At 43.6% G+C, this 16,026-nt stretch overlaps 1 protein-coding gene across 1 annotated transcript in view; it reads right to left on the reverse strand.

Moving 5' to 3' along the window:
* ELAPOR2 (endosome-lysosome associated apoptosis and autophagy regulator family member 2) overlaps positions 1–14,368 on the reverse strand; it is a 176,118-nt gene extending 161,750 nt beyond the window's left edge. Inside the window, exon 1 of the mRNA XM_049641373.1 lies at positions 14,092–14,368. Within this exon, the coding sequence (XP_049497330.1) occupies positions 14,092–14,280 (189 nt within the window). The 5' untranslated portion in view covers positions 14,281–14,368. The remainder of the gene's footprint in view (positions 1–14,091) is intronic.
* Between the last annotated feature and the right edge of the window lie 1,658 nt (positions 14,369–16,026).

Genomic DNA, 16,026 nt, shown 5'->3' on the forward strand with positions numbered 1-16,026 from the left:
ATATTTGCCATGAAATATATGCAAAGACATATGAAATATGTGATAGAGACAGGGTTTCCTGATGGTTACAAATGTGAGCAATGGGGCAGCAGCTGGGGCTCACAGGTACTAATTCTACCAAGCTGGAAGTATTAGGACCAATCTCATTAGAGTCTGGAAGATGAATTCATCAATTAGTAAATGAAATGCCCTAAAATTGTTCCTATTGTTCTTTTTATTAATTTTTCCTACTACAAATGCTAAAATGTTAAAAGTAATGTGCTTATTTGGTAAAATTATGAGTATTTTTATTGCCTCATTTTTCTAGAACGCACACGTACTGCATTTAATTTTCAAAAGGTCAAATGTAAAAAAAAGGCATCGTAAAAAAAATAGAGCAAATAGTGTTAATATTTACCTGCTCTTTAGATACGGAAGCACTTCCCCAGCATACCAAGCTCAGATATGTTTAAGCATCAACAGTTATTTAGTTCAAGTTATTTCCTAGTATGCATTATTGATATGCCCAAGAATTACCAAATAGAAGTCGGCAGCAGACTTAAATTTCAAATGGCCAATTTTTTCCACTCTCCATTTTAGGATGTTACATTAAACACCAAAGGGCAATTGTTTTATGTTTACACGGTAGCAATCTTAGGATAAAGTGTTAAATATGACAGCTTAAGAAGGAATGTGTCCTAGAACTAAAGCGTCGAGGATAAAGATTTCTCTTCTTACTTGTTACAAGAGGAATGTATGTAACTTGAACAGTCATTGAACTGTCCCTTAAAGCCACCATATGAATATAGGCACACAGTAGGGAACCAGAACTCATCATTCCCACAGATGTGACCTAGGCCATCAGCCTGCCCAAAAGAGGAAACCTGCAACTTCCAAAGTACAAAGAAGCAGTTCATGACGATACTGACATAAAACACCTTCTCGGATGAACTAAAATCTGCACCCTTTTGTCTACTACCCACCAATCCTAATACCATCCTCTAAAAGAGCATTATATTAATGCTTCTAATACGTGACGGCACATAATGCATTTGAAGCTATCATGATTCCCTCAAGTTTTCTCAGAGTTACCCAGCCTCAATTCCTTTGGTCAGTCATCAAGTATTTGGACATACCTTCTAAATACTTCATTTCCTAACTGGCACGTCAAGTCAACATCGCCATATGTCAATATCCCTCTTCAAATATTACTCCTAAATTGAATCACTAACCTAAGTTAAACGTCTACCTTCTGTGAGCCAAGTACTCTGCTCTTATTAATAGAGCCTAACACACACACCATCAGTGCTTTTAGCAGCCACGTGACATCTGTGGCTTCAGAAGTACTTTTAAGCAAGACTTCTTCATCCTTTTTCAGCAAGACTTCCTCATCCTATGCTTAAACAACTAAATTTCAGAACCCAAAAGGACAGTCTATACTTAGAACAATTATGTTTGCCCATTATTCTAGCCTTTCAAATCATCTTGAATCCCAGTTCTGCTTTCCAAGTCATTAGGCATCTTTCCCAGATTTCTGACTTTACAAAATTTGGCTAAGCCTTCCCAAAACCAAAACATCGATTAAATAGTAAAACAACAACAACTCAAAGATTAGATACTAAGACCAAAGGTACACTAGGCCCCCAGCCGTGGTTTTGCTTTTGGTGGTTTCAGTTACCCATAAGCAACCAACCCCAAGGCAGACGATCCCCCTCCTGATGTATAACCAGAAGGTCAATAATAGCCTAATGCAACGTTGTCATTCACCTCACTTCACCTGATCACGCAGGCCTTTTATCATCTCACATTATCACAAGAAGGGTGAGTACAGTACAGTGAGATATAGAGAGATCACATTCATGTAACTTTTACCACAATATACTGTTGTAATTGTCCTATTTTATTATTGTTGTTAATCTCTTACACAAAATGTATAGCACTTTGTCACAGGAATGTATGTACAGGAAAAAACACAGTATATATAGGGTGCAGTACTGTCCAGGGTTTCAGGCATCCACTGGGGGTCTTGGAATATATCCCCTGTGCATGACGTGGGGACTATAGTACTACACTGAACACCTCCCTCCAGATTGGCATCAATTCCTTAAATTAATAACCTTAGGGTACATTTGGGTTCAAATAGCCAACAATCTGCCTAGTGATACGATCATTCAGCATATACTTCTGCTTCTTGCCCACAAGGATATGATGTTTCAAACGCCTGATTAAACATCAAGCAACACCACGTGGGTATCATCCTCCAGATTTCCTGGTGGTCAGCTACCCCTTCAATCCTCAACCAGCTTCTGTGCTATCACCGTATCGGCTGTGCCTTCTCAGTTTCCTTCTCAATTGCTTCTGGCTCAGCTTGCTTTTTACATGCTGGCGTTTCCCAGAGCCCTCTCCTCAGCACACTGCTCTTGCTGCCTGCTAAGAGCTCAGGTGACCTCATCAACGCCAGTGGCTTCAAGTACCTCTTATGTGCTTGTGGCTTACACGCTGTCTCTCTGTTGCACTCGCAGACATCCAGCTGTCTCTGGGAGAGCGCTATTTGGAAGTCCCTTGGGCACTTTAAACTCACGATGCCAATAATGAACTCATCCTCTTTCTTTCAGCCACCTGGCCTCCTCCTCCTAAATGTTCAGTCTCAATGAAAGGCTAAGCATCTACCCAGCAGCCCAAGGCTAAAGCCCTAGCAGTCCCTGGAGGCTGCGATGTATCATTGAATACTACCACTACCCCGCTCTGTCAGCTGCCCAGCTCTGACTTCTTGTTCTCCCCGTGGAAGAGGCAGCTGTCCCCTACCTGATCTCCCTGCCTCCAATAAGATCCCTCCTTCCTCATCCTCCATTTACCAACAGAATAATCCTAACCTGATGTCAGTGGCTCCCCATAGCTTTCCTGCCTTCCCCACAACCTAGCCATCTCTTGCCACTCCTACCCACGTGCCTTCACTCTAGCCCTTGAAATGGTCATAGGAGTTAAGTCCTCTGTGCTGTTACACAACCTACTTTCTCTGACCGAGAAATGCTGGCCTCTGTGCATTCCAGAAAGCACTTCGGGAAATCTTTCAAAACTCAGCTCCAACAGGACTTTCTCTGAGGCCAGGGTTCCTTAATCTGATTCAGTCGCCCCTTCTCCTTGCTTCCGTGTAACCCTGTGCACAACTCCCTCACAGCATGTAACCCGTCTGTACTGTAATAATCATAGACTTAGGCATTATTGGTTTCCCAGTGAAAGAAATACAGGATATGAACTCATTACATGCTAGATGAACAGATAAACATATGAATGGCCACTGAAAAAGAAATAACACAGAATGAAGTAGGACGATCCTGAAATTTCAAAAACACAATCTTAGAACAAAAGACTGTCATTCCAAGCCCAAGAATTCTTAGTCATTTTGCAGTTGCTTTAGTATTTTTGTCAGCCAAACACATGATAGACTTCATTTATTGGAGGAATTTAGTAAGGTACTATGTACCAAACAACAGTGTTTTTAAAAATTGAATATTTTCCTAGGGGCGCCTGGATGGCTCAGTCAGTTAAGCATCCGACTCCCAGTTTCAGCTCAGGTCATGATCTCACAGTTTATGAGACCAAGCCCCACATGGGACTCAAGGCTGAGAGACTGGAGCCTGCTTGGGATATTCTCTCTCTCTCTCTCTCCCCCTCCCTCCCTCCCTCTCTCTCTCAAAATAAACTTTAAAAAAGTAAAAATTAAAATAAATAAAAATTAAATTTATTGCTATTTTATGTGTTAAGTAATTCTATATATTTTTAGACCATATATTTTTACAGTCTAAATAACTAATTGCTTTCTCTGGGTATTATATTATCTCAAGACATGTGGACAGGAAAAAATTCTAGAGAAATATATTTTCAGTGTATACTGAATGGTATCCTTACTACAATGAGGAGCTTATATATGTAAGAAAAACATTAAATGAAAATACCTAAACAGAAAATTCTCCAAAAAACTAAGTGATATGAAAAATATTGACTCTCAGTAGTGATTAAAGAAATGTTAATTACATCAGTGAGACAGCATTTTCCACCATCAAGTTAGTAGCAATAAGTAACAATTTCCAGTGTTGCCCAGGATATACTTCACATTCTTTGACCTAAGATTTTTGCTGCAAGTAATGTATCTTCAATAATAAGAAACTCAGACAATGTTTTATGTTATTAAAACATTTGTACATTACAAACAATTAAAAACCTCAGCACCCCAAATTAAATATACTCATTCATTCAAGAAGCATTTATTAAGCATTTACTGTCTCAAGCCCTGTTTGAAATGCCAGGGATAAAGTAGCTTATTTTCAAAGAGAAAGAGAGAGGAAGGGAAGAAGCAACTGGCTTGTCTTGATGGAGCTTGCAACTTATTGGCGGGGGGGGGGGGGGGGGGGGGGGGGGGGAGGGGTGTCATAAAAACAAAACAAAAAAATAATTAGAATATATATTATAATGGATGCTGAAAAGTGCTGTGGAGAAAAATGAAAGCACAAAATGAGGATAGAAAGGAGGAGGTTGCTATTTTTAACAGGAGTCCCGAGAAAGCCCTACTGAGAAGATGACAAGTGAGTAGAAACCTGAAGCACATGAGGGAGAAAAGCCAAATAGCTGAATGAAGGAAGTTGCAAGCAGAGCAAAGCAGAGGCCCTGAGACAAGAGCTCACATAACACATTCTAGAAAGAGCAAGGAGACTGGAGAGGCTGAAGCAGAATCAAGAATGGAGAGAGTCCTATGAAACAGGCTTTCTCAAGCGTCATTAGAGGCTTAATGGGAAGTTGGACCACACTGGGTCCTATAAGCCACCAGCGTTGGTTCTGAATGAAGCCTTCAAAGAGCTATGAGTAGTAGAATAACCCTTTTTTGGACTTATGTTTTAATGTGATCTCTTAAGTGCTCTGTTGAGATTAAACTAAAGGAGATCTAGACGGGAAGTTATAATCCAGGCAAGAGACGATGGTGGTGTGGCCCAGAAGGTGAAAAGTTCTGACGCTAACTATATTGAAGCAGGACAACAGAGTTTGCTGACAGACTGGATATAGGAAGTAGGAGAAAAAGAAGTCTGTGGAGACTCTAAAGTTTTAGGCCTGAGCCACTGGAAGGGAGGAGTTCTCATTAGAGGAAATGGGGAAAGAGTAGGTTTGGAGCAGTTTCAGGAGCTCAGGTTCAAACGTGTCAGGTTGGAGTTCAACTATCCAAGTGGAGACACCAAGGCTGTGCAAGCTGGGAATCCAGGGAAAGGTCCAGAGAGGAGAGATGTAAATCTGAGAGCTGTCCACATGTAGATAGTATTTAAAGCTAAGAAACTAGATGATACCACCAAGAGTGTGAGGATGACCAAAAAAAAAAAAAAAAAAAAAAAAAAGATAGGAGGGCCAAGGATTAAGCCTGGAAAGCCCCAGTGTAAGGAAATCAGGGAGATGAGACAGAACCAGTAATGACTGAAGAATCACAGTGTAGAGAGACACCAAGACAGTGAGGTGTGCCTGAAGCCAAGTAAAAGTTTTAGTGGTGACAGAGCAACCAAGTCCAGGGCTTCTGACAAGGCAGGGAAAGGTGAGGAACAACAGCTGGATTTAGCAAAGAAAAGATCATCGTTCACCTAGACAAGAGCATATGCAGCGAAATGGTGAAGTAAATGACTTACAAGCAAACAAAGGTAGACATTCAAATGATGCAATATTTTGCAATATATTACATATTAAGATATTTATAACTATTATGGACATATTTACAAAGAAGTGTTAGTGGCATTGGAAAATGGTTATAACAAGAGAGGAAAAGACACAACACAAGCTCGCTTGTGGTTTTGAAAAGAAAAATAAAAAAAGAAAGAAAATGTGCAAGTGGAAATGTGCTAAAACATTAATACCAGATATCCCCAAGTGGAAGAACTACAGCTGACTTTTTTTATACTTTATTTTCTAAAATTTTCACAACACACAACCTCAATAATTAGAAAAATACCCCTAGGGCCACCTGGGTGGCTCAATTGGTTAAGTGCCCAGCTTCGGCTCAGATCATGATCTCGCACTTCCTGAGTTTGAACTCCACATCAGGCCCTGTGCTGACATCTCAGAGCTTGGAGCTTGCTTCAGATTTTGTGTGTGTGTGTGTGTGTGTGTGTGTGTGTGTGTGTGTCCCTCCCCCACTCATGCTCTGTCCCTCAAAAATAAATAAAATGTTAAAAATTTAAACATGAAAAAAAAAGAATACCCCTATAAAATACTTTTGTAAGTTAACAAATTTCTTATCCACCTCCTAGCCCTTTCATACTTCAGTCCATCCCTTCAGAAACACTGTTTTTAACTTCAACGTGCATAATAACTGCTATCTGCATTGCATTAAAATTTACAAAGCATTTTCAAATTCATTAGATTCTCCCAGTAACTCTAATGTAGATAAGGCAGGAGTTACTATATTCATTTTCAGACAAAGAAAGACTCAAAGAGAATGATTTGCACATGGTCACATAAAACGGTGACCGAGTACAAATTTGAATATTGATTGCCCACCTTTGATACTACACCTACTCTAACAAGAAGACACTTTGCAGTTAGAGCAAAGTATACACAACACTCTCCTCCTCTTAAGTAGCAAACATTGGAAAACATTAACCAAAAAGGCTGACCATACTTTCTTTATATTACCATGTTTATCTGTTCCAATGTCTATTTCAGAGAGAAACACTCATTAATTCCCATGTTTCCGTCTTCCCTCAGGCCTTAGGCTCCTAGAGAGGGATGACAAGGTCCTCTGCATCCTGTATTAGCAGCAGCATCCTGCCTAGTACCTGGTGTACAGAAGATAACAGAGAAATGCTTTCTGATACACTTCAGGCTAATGGGAGGAGCTCACGCCCCACTGGATGTGATTATTGCAGGAGTTTCTAAAATGCCCTGCAGAAACAGCAATCAGCTTGAGTTATAGCTGAAGGAGTTTTAACGATGAAACAGATCCCTGGGTTTAAGGCAGTAAACTGTACTCCTCCCCTTCTAACTAGGACAGTTCAGGGCATAACATAACCCTGAAGAGCTGGCTGCAACAAAGATTGCTGGGCCACAACCCCAGGGCTTCTGATTTAGCAGGCTGTGTGCAAGGCCCAAGAACTTGCATTTCTTACAAGTTTCCAGGTAATGTTAACACTACTAGTCCTATGATCCCACTTTGAGAACCACTGACCTAGAGAAAAGACCTATAAAAGTGAAGATGTGAATAAGCAATAAATAGTATCCTGAACTCCAGAGCTATAAACTGAGTTGAGAATAGACTTCAATATATTCTGATCACTGGGTTTTTATTTCAGTGTCTTAAATCTGGTACAAATGAGAGAAGATGTCAATTAAGATTAAATGTACTATAAAGATCAATTTCTTTTTATAATTTAAAAAGTGGAAGCCACCCACACTACTTTACTTTCAAGGCAGTGATCAGTGCTGCCAGAAAAGAGGACCTACATCTTACTCATCTTTAAAACCCCTAAAGTGTCTTCAACGTAAAGATATTTAATCACTGTCTGTTGAAAAAGATGATGAAATCCTGCCCTCAATGAGCATATCATGTACTTGGGGGAGTGGGGGAGGATGTTCCGAGCCTCTGGTAAAGCATATGACCTTTGAATGACTTAGAAAATGATGTCTCTTCTGGACTATAAATTGGGAAAAGGTATTCCTTCCTGCAGATGGACGCCAACCTGTGCCAGGACAGCTGGCTGGCCACATGCACACAGGACAGATTCTAGCTCTTACTTGCCCCCCTAGCTGGGTGCCCTTCTTCAGGGCACAACTCACCCAACCGTACAGGATGGTCCTGTGCGTGCAAAACATTTGTAGAACAGCATACACATGCCCGAGAGTAAACAATGGGCTGCGACTAGAATTCAGAGAAAAGATCCTTTGTCTTTAGCAGTTAAAGGGTTGAGGCTTTAAAGAAGGATACAGGAATTAATCCTGGCCAGGCGGCTTCCTTTGTCTGAGATGTTCTATCGCCACCAAACACAACCTTCATCCAGCAAACCCCTACCCTTCCTTTACGACTGGGCTTAAACGTCCTTTCCTCGGGAATCCCCTGACCCTGGACTAGGAGAGCTATACACCCGTCCTGCACACAGCAAATCACACCACGATGGTAAACATGATTGTATGATGGGCTATGTTGTTTCCATTCTGCCCTCATAAGATTATAAAGCTCAGTGTGGGCAGGGCCATATGGATGGTGCGCCATTTCACCACCACCAGTAGCTGGTAGTTAAGTACACAATAAATATGGGTTTAATATTGAAATACTACAGGTAGCTTAGATTAAGAAATGCAAAAAGGGACAAGAAATATCCATGGTTTCTTCAATGGGGAGGAAAAGGCAACCCAAATTTGGCTGGTGTTTTCTGACAATAAAGAAGAAGATCCAAGGCACTTCTGAAGAATGCACTATGATAGGAAAATGTGCCACTCTATACTATGCTCTGCTATTTCCATCCCTTGTGCTAAAATATGACACTTCACAGAACTGTCAACTCTTAGTTTTACATTGTAAATATTGATGGTGTGAAGACTTGTTCGCATTTGCCTAAAACATGAGAAACGGTTCTCAGCGGAAGGACTTGAAATGGAAAATTCACCTCCACAAGCCTCGCAGAAAAGATTATCTCAACTGCTTGAAAACAGAGGCTGGGTCCTAACCCCTTTCCGGGCAGTGTGACTTTAGAATCTCTGACACCCTCCCCCACAGCTCATGACCTTCAGAGACCACCTGCTCAAAGTTTCTCAACTGTTGCCATCCGAATCTGAAACAGAAGATATGGCCATTTGCAATTCTCCTGATTTATGCAGACGTGGAAGACCCAATCTCTTACCTAATCTACAAATGCTGTATAATAAAGTTCTGCTCTATCACCCCTGCCTTGCCTCTCAGTTGATACTCAAGCTATCCCCACCGTTCCACAGGAACCACTCTGGCATTGAGCACCAACAACCTGATGGTCAGATTCAATATTCTATTTAATCCTCATCTTACTGGAGTTTCTTTGGGCAACTGACACCACAACCACCCCTTTCTTCTTCGAAGGCTTTTCTCACCTTCCTCACACTCTGTACAGTCCATTTCCCTCACACTAGCATTACTTACATGTCTCCTTTGCGGATGCCTTGATTTCTACCGCCTTTAATGTTAGTAAAACCTTACCTTTCATCCTCTTTGTTCCCACTCTCTGGACGAGCATCCAATCCAGCAGTTTCAACCATGTCTTTTGTTCAAGTTCAAGTGAACTTGAACAGACCCCTAAGCAACAAGGCCTGATACCCAACTGCCTAATGACCAACTCTACTTAAAGTCAACCTCTCCAGAACCAAGGTCCTCATCTTGTCTTCCTCACTTTCATTCTCAAGGAGGTTAGAGGCACCATCTTCTCCTCAAGCCAGGACCTTTCATTCCCTCACCCTCCACATCCACTTACTGAAAATTCTACCTTCTCCCAGCACACCTGCTGTGCTATCTTCATGGCTGCTTCTTGGCTGAGGTCCATTATCCTTTACCTGGACTATTACAATTGCTCCTAGCAGGTCTTACCCCTTTCTATCTCCTAGCCCTCTAATATGGATTCCATATTGTTGCCAAAGTAGAGCATACTTTATTGCTCCTGATTTTTACATCCTTCTATTGCTCCCCAACACCCACCAAATGAAGACCAGCTTATTAGCATGATATGGAGTACCCTATGATCAAGCTTCTTCTGCTTGCCTCGCAGACTCATCTCTCACTAAACTCTCCAGAGCATGCTGTATTCCAGTTACAAGCTGTTTTGTCTCTCTGCCCTTTTTCAACCTATATTCTACACCAGAGATGTCCTTTCTAGCCCACACTCACATATAATCCTTGTCCACTTGGCAAATTCCTCTTCATCTTTCAGGTCTCATTCACTTCCTCTACAGGGCATTTTTATGATCTTTCTCACTAGATGTGACATCCCCTTTCTCCTTTCATGGCACCCAATCACTGCAATTGTTTACATTTCTGTCTCACCCTTACCCAATTAAATTTTTTTTTTAATTTGTAATTTCACATCATCTGACATGTCGCCTGGCACATAGTATAAGCTCAATAAATGTCTGTGGAATAAAATCTGTTGGCAGGACATTATCATCCTCAAGATTCAGAGACCAGTGGAATCGTATTATGCAGGATTTGAGAGCAGTGAACTAAGAATCAAGCTATTTTCTGATTTAATTTTCAAAATTTAAATAATGCAAACATAATCCACTTACTTCTGTTCTTTTTACTCTCATAACTCTATCTTCTAATACTTTACTCCAATTCTGAATCATCTGTTGGCCTTTATCATTTTTTCCTCTGGCAGTTCCATTAAGTCCTATTATTCAATGAGTCAAAAATTCCATTCCATTCAATTCTTGGATAAGCCTATCCTCTGAAGAAGCTCTGAAATCTCCCCGTAGACCCTTTCTGAAATATCACAATATAGGTCTACTAATCCAGCAATAATCAACTCTCACATTTATATAGATTTATTTTTCCTTTAATATATAGTAACTTCATCCTCACAACAGAAAAAGGTAGGTCAGTTTTTATTACTGTCATTTTACAAGCAATGAACTCGGGCCAAGAAATCCATAGGATGCTTACCCTTCATAACTTTCCCTACACACAGGCCTGAGAAATTATTTCTGCACATTCTGATGTCCAGTCTTCATTTTTTTTTTTCTTTAAGCACCATTTACCCAAGTCACATCCTGTTGTCCTCCCTCTGCTGGCACACTGACTTTACGTTTTATTTCTGTCTCCCAACCTATAGCTTTCCTGTCGATACCTGTGCTTCCACTCTACTGATCTGATCACCAGCTGAGTATTCCAAAGTAATCTTTTTTCTCCCTGTTTTGGCTCCATCATCCAATGACTTGACAAAGTAAGTTGTATTTTATGAGTTTCACCCCTGAGTCCAATGCTCTGCAAAAATCTAAGTGAAACTTTATCCATAACCCAGTTGTCTTTTTTTTTTTTTTTCCCGAACTCCAGCAATTATAACTTGACTAGTCCCAGGACAACTTTCTGTGCTCTTTTTCCTTCCCTTGCTTTCCTCCAAAACCAAGCAAGGAAAATCAGAGTCTACATAACTCAGTTAATCATGACTACTTTTATAAAAATACTGATCAATGAGGGTGAAACTCAAACTCCTGGGGGAAAAAATATCAGGTTTAGAATTACAGATTTTTCCATCATTTTCAACATTCTCTCAGATTATTGAGAGCTGGCCTTTGTTTCCAGCCTCTGACCCCACTCTTACAATCCTCCCCAGCTCACAGTTCTGTTCTAGTGTGTGCCATTCACCTCTGTTTCTTTCTTTTTTAAGTTTATTTATTTTAAGAGAGAGAGCATGCGCACACATGGAAGGGGCAAAGAGAAAGGGAGAGAGAGAACCTCAAGCAGGCTACTTACTGTCAGTGCATAGCCAGATATGGGGCTCAAACTCACAAACCATGGGATCATCACCTGAACCCAAATCAAGAGTCAGTCACTTAACCAACTGAGCCACCCAGGTGCCCCACCTGTTTGTATTACTAAATAGTGGAAAGGGACAAATGGGCAAGACTGAACGCAAAATACTTACTTTATGTCTGTGCTCACAGGAGTTTGGCCTACAATTCCACACCTCTACTTCAGAGGACACCTCCCCCCTACCTCCCAGGACAAGCAGACCCTTACCCTCAGAGCCTGAAAAACACCTGCCCTTCTCCCTTTGCTCTCAAAAATAATGTCAGAGAGAAACCGTGATCAATTCTATAAAACTGTCTCAGCTAGTTAGACCAGATGGCCAGGAGCAAATTTAGCCCCTATGATCCTGCTTGGCCCCTCCAAATTCCAAAGAAAGCTCTAACTCCCCGTCAGTCATCTTACAAATGTTGCCAGTCATCGGAAAGAATATAAATGGATCTGTGCATCACCATTTCTAAAAATACAACGAGCCACAGGCAAGCTCAATACAACCCTCCTCTATGAGTCATTTATTCCCACTTTTGGGGGGAAAATTCAAACGAGACCTCAAGGAATTGAGTCACATGCAATTTCTAAAGTTAGTGCAACAAAGAGTAGAATTAATTGAAGAGAAACTTCCTCAACTTTTTGGCACCTTCCTGCCTTTCATTTCAGTATTTCTTTGTTAGGCTGCAGACTCCTATTCTGTTCTTTCTAGGTGTACCTGTGTGGTCCATGTGGTCATCTAAAGGATCAGATGGGACACCTGGGTGGCTCAGTCACTTAAGCATCTGATTCGGCTCAGGTCATGATCTCGCAGTTTGTGGGTTCGAGCCCCACGTCAGGCTCTGTGCTGTCAGCTTGGAGCCGGGAGCCCACTTGAGATTCTGTGTCTCTCTCTGCCCCTTCTCTGCTTGTTCTCTGTCTCTCTCTCTCTCAAAAATTAACATTAAAAAAAAAATTTAAAGGATCAGTCTAGTTGTAGTGACCAAAAAGCATCACTCCATTGGCCATGTCTTTCACCCTGAAGGTTCAAGTAGATTCCTCATTACTAAGAATTAGTGTTACAAGACTTCTCATTTCAGAAAAAAGAAGTATGTTGTGTATATTGAAGCCGGGGGCTGGAGGTAAGGCTTTAGGTTTGTCCTGTTATAACTGTTCAACCCGAGGATATCCAAGAAGCAGCTTCCCATGGAAACGTGGAGGAACGGATCATTCCCAAGTGATAGGTAAAGTTGGAGAACACAGATTACACTACTAATTATATTGATAAACTCTGAAGTTAAACACAGCTGTTTGTTGAGCACTTGCCCTGATTTCCCCAATTGCAATGCTCTGCGTGCTCCCACACGTGCCTTTGATCTGATTCTCTCTCATTTCAGCCTGTCCTGGGACTTGTACTATGGGAGAGGAAGATGAAAATCCAAGGAAGATGGATGAGGTCCAGAACACAAATACTCTACAGTTCAAGCCTGGGTAAAATTCAGAAGTTACAGCATTCACACACAAAGGAACTGTGTCTGGCCATTCTTCCCAGAGGGGCTATGGGCTAACCTATTTTTGCTACAAAAATTAAAATGACCCATCACCCTGATTCCTAACAATCTTCCTAAAAACAGTATTCAATCCTCATATCCTGCCCAACGTAATCACTCAAAGTAGGTCAGAAATGTTGCTTCCTTCCCCTCATTGATTTTCATTAAGAGGATGGACTTGCTGGAACACTAAAAGGAAAGATAAACACCCAATACAACTACCAATGACACCCCCTGTAAATTTTTGGCACATTAAGTCCAGCTCCCCTCAAAGCAAGAGAAAATCTCATCACCCATAATTATTCTTTCTGGCTGTAAATCAACAATAATCTCGAACCACAAAATAAACAGTGGCAATGCTTCATCCAGATGAACACCTCCCAAAAGGAGCATATTCACTCTGTCTTTTCTAATTTTCTAGATCACCAACCCGCCTCTTCTCTAAGTACACACTCTTTTATTCTCCCTAATTCATATCCATATTTTGCCAGAAGGATGCCAAGTGATACCACACACCGGCTTAGCAAGTCCCCAGGGCCTCATCAGGAAGCTGAGCGCGGGCGAGGGGGAAGAAGGGGTTGGTAGAGACCCCACAAGGTCTAGGGGAAGCCAGGGGACTGGAGAAAGGGCGAGGAGGGGCGGGGAGCGGGGGGAGCGGGAAACCCTCCTGTGGCAGTATCTGGCTCTCTGCAAGAGCTGTGAAGAGACAGGTCTGCAAATCCCAGCAGCGGGGCTTCCCCAGTCTCCCCGCCATCCCACTCGCTGAAATCTCTCCCAAGGCCCCAGGTCCTCAAGCCTGGCACTCTGAAGAGGGCGCCGCAAAGTCCTTCAGTGCCCTGAGAACAGGAGCGCGAACGGAAAAAGCATCACCCAAAAGACAGCAAAGCCACACACCCTCTCTCGGCCAGCCTCCCGGGGCGGGCAACTTCATCCCTGCCACAAACCAAAGCCCCTGTCCCCCAAGGAAGGCAAAAGGCGACGGCGGGGAGGGGGACGAACGGGCACCAGCCTCGCCCCTATCCTCCCGCTGGTCCTCCCCCTCCCCCGCAAACTCCAGGTAAAGGACCAGGTGCGGCTCACCTCCAGGCAAGGAGGAAGCGGGCGGCCGGAGGAGGAGGGCAGGTCCCCAGCCCAGGCCGCCCGGCAGCCGGCGAGCGCCCAGCAGCAAATCCAGGCGGGGCTCCAGGGCGGCGAGAGCCCGCAGCGGGGAGTCCCCGCCCGCCGCCCCCGGCCCCTCCCCCGCGCCGGCCCCGGGGCGAGGAGCCGCATCTCCGTCCCGCTGCGGTCGGCCGGCCGGCAGGAAGGCAGCCTCCCCGGGTGGGGCGCGCTCGGCTCGCCGCGCGCTCGCCCCCTGCCCGTCCGCCCGCTGACAGCTCGGCTGCGCTCGCTGCCGGGCAGCCGGCGCCGGTGCTCCCGTCACGCCGGAGGGAGGGACCGCGGGGCGCGGGCGCGGCGCGGGGGCGGGACGCAGGGCGGAGACGCGGGGGCCTGGGCGCAGGTGGCGCGGGCGGGGGCTGCGGCCCGGCGGAGCGAGTCCAGTCCGGAGGGGGCTGCGCCGCCGCCGGGCCCGCGCCTCGCGACGCCGCGGAGGGCGAGCGAGGTCGGGGCCCCCCTTGGTGTCCCCGGTCCCCGCGGCCCGCCAGGAGGGGCGCTCCAGGGATGGAGCCAGAGTAAAACACTGGACACCAGGATATTGTTTATCCGGCGGCGCCGTTTTAAAACCTCCCAACTGACCCGCATCACACACACTCCCAGATGCGCCCTAGGAACAGCCCTGGGTGAGCATCCAAGCTAGAGGGCGTCAGATCGATTTTTTGGTGATTAGGGTTTGCGTGATATGGCAGGGAGGAAAGGGGAATGAAATATCGATGCAGTTGGTGACTCAGTTTTCTCACCTGCTTAACGAAAACAGTGACCATACCTACCCCCGTAGGGTTGTGAAGAGAATTAAATTAATCGACGTGCATGAAGCACTTAGGGCAGTGCCTGGCAAGCAGTAGATGCGGCACGGGTTGGTAGTAATAGTAACCACAAGTACGGCTACGCCTCGGGTCATTTCATGGGAACCGTATCACCTTGGGCAAGAAACCCCTTTCGTTTCTGGAGGAAGCAGTTTTTCCATAAGTACGATTACTGGGGTGGTCTTCATGTTTTCTTTCATTGAAAACATACTGAACTGGGTAGTGGACACCAACTGGTGCACGAAATGGGCATGATGCCTTCCTCACTTTGGGGGATCCCAGAGGTCCCTTCTTGGCCTGCAATTCTGTGATTACATGAATTATCCTGTTATTCAACAGGAGCACCCAAGTTTCTGAAAATTGCTCGCTCTCTCTCTCTCTCTCTCTCTCGTCTGGTTGTAATAATAATGCATGTTTATTGTAAACATTTTGGAAAATACTTAAAAGCATCAGGAAGAATGTAAAAATTAGTAGGGATCCCACCAATGAGACAGGACACGGTAATGGTATTAGCATCTCGAAGACGTTTCTTCATGGTCTTTTAACTGCCTGTGTACTACAAAACTAGAATTATAATCCGTAATTTCTGTTTTCCCTTAACAAGGTGAATATTTTCTCAAGTCATTGAAGTCTCTGCCAGCACAGATCTTTTTTTTTTTTAAGTTTATTTATTTATTTTGAGAGAGAGAGGAGGGGGGAGGGGGAAAGACAAAGAGAGAGGGAGAGAGAATCCCACGCTCACACGTGGGGCTCCAACCCAGGACCTGTGAGATCATGACTGAGCTGAAACCAAGAGTCAGATGCCTAACTGACTGAGCCACCCAGGCACCCCTCTGCCAACACAGCTTTAATAGTTGTCTGATAACGTCTGCTCTTTGGAGATAACACGATTTTCTATCAGATATTAGGCATTGTTTCTCAAGTATTTGATGTTATAAATAATTCTAGAATGACTGCCATTGGTACATAATCTGTTCACACCTCTACTTTTAATTTCCTATGATGCCTTTCTGCAATTGATGTCATTGGATAGCGTTGTGTGTGTATTTTTAGG

This window comes from Panthera uncia, chromosome A2, assembly GCF_023721935.1.
Source record: "Panthera uncia isolate 11264 chromosome A2, Puncia_PCG_1.0, whole genome shotgun sequence".
NCBI lineage: Eukaryota > Metazoa > Chordata > Mammalia > Carnivora > Felidae > Panthera > Panthera uncia.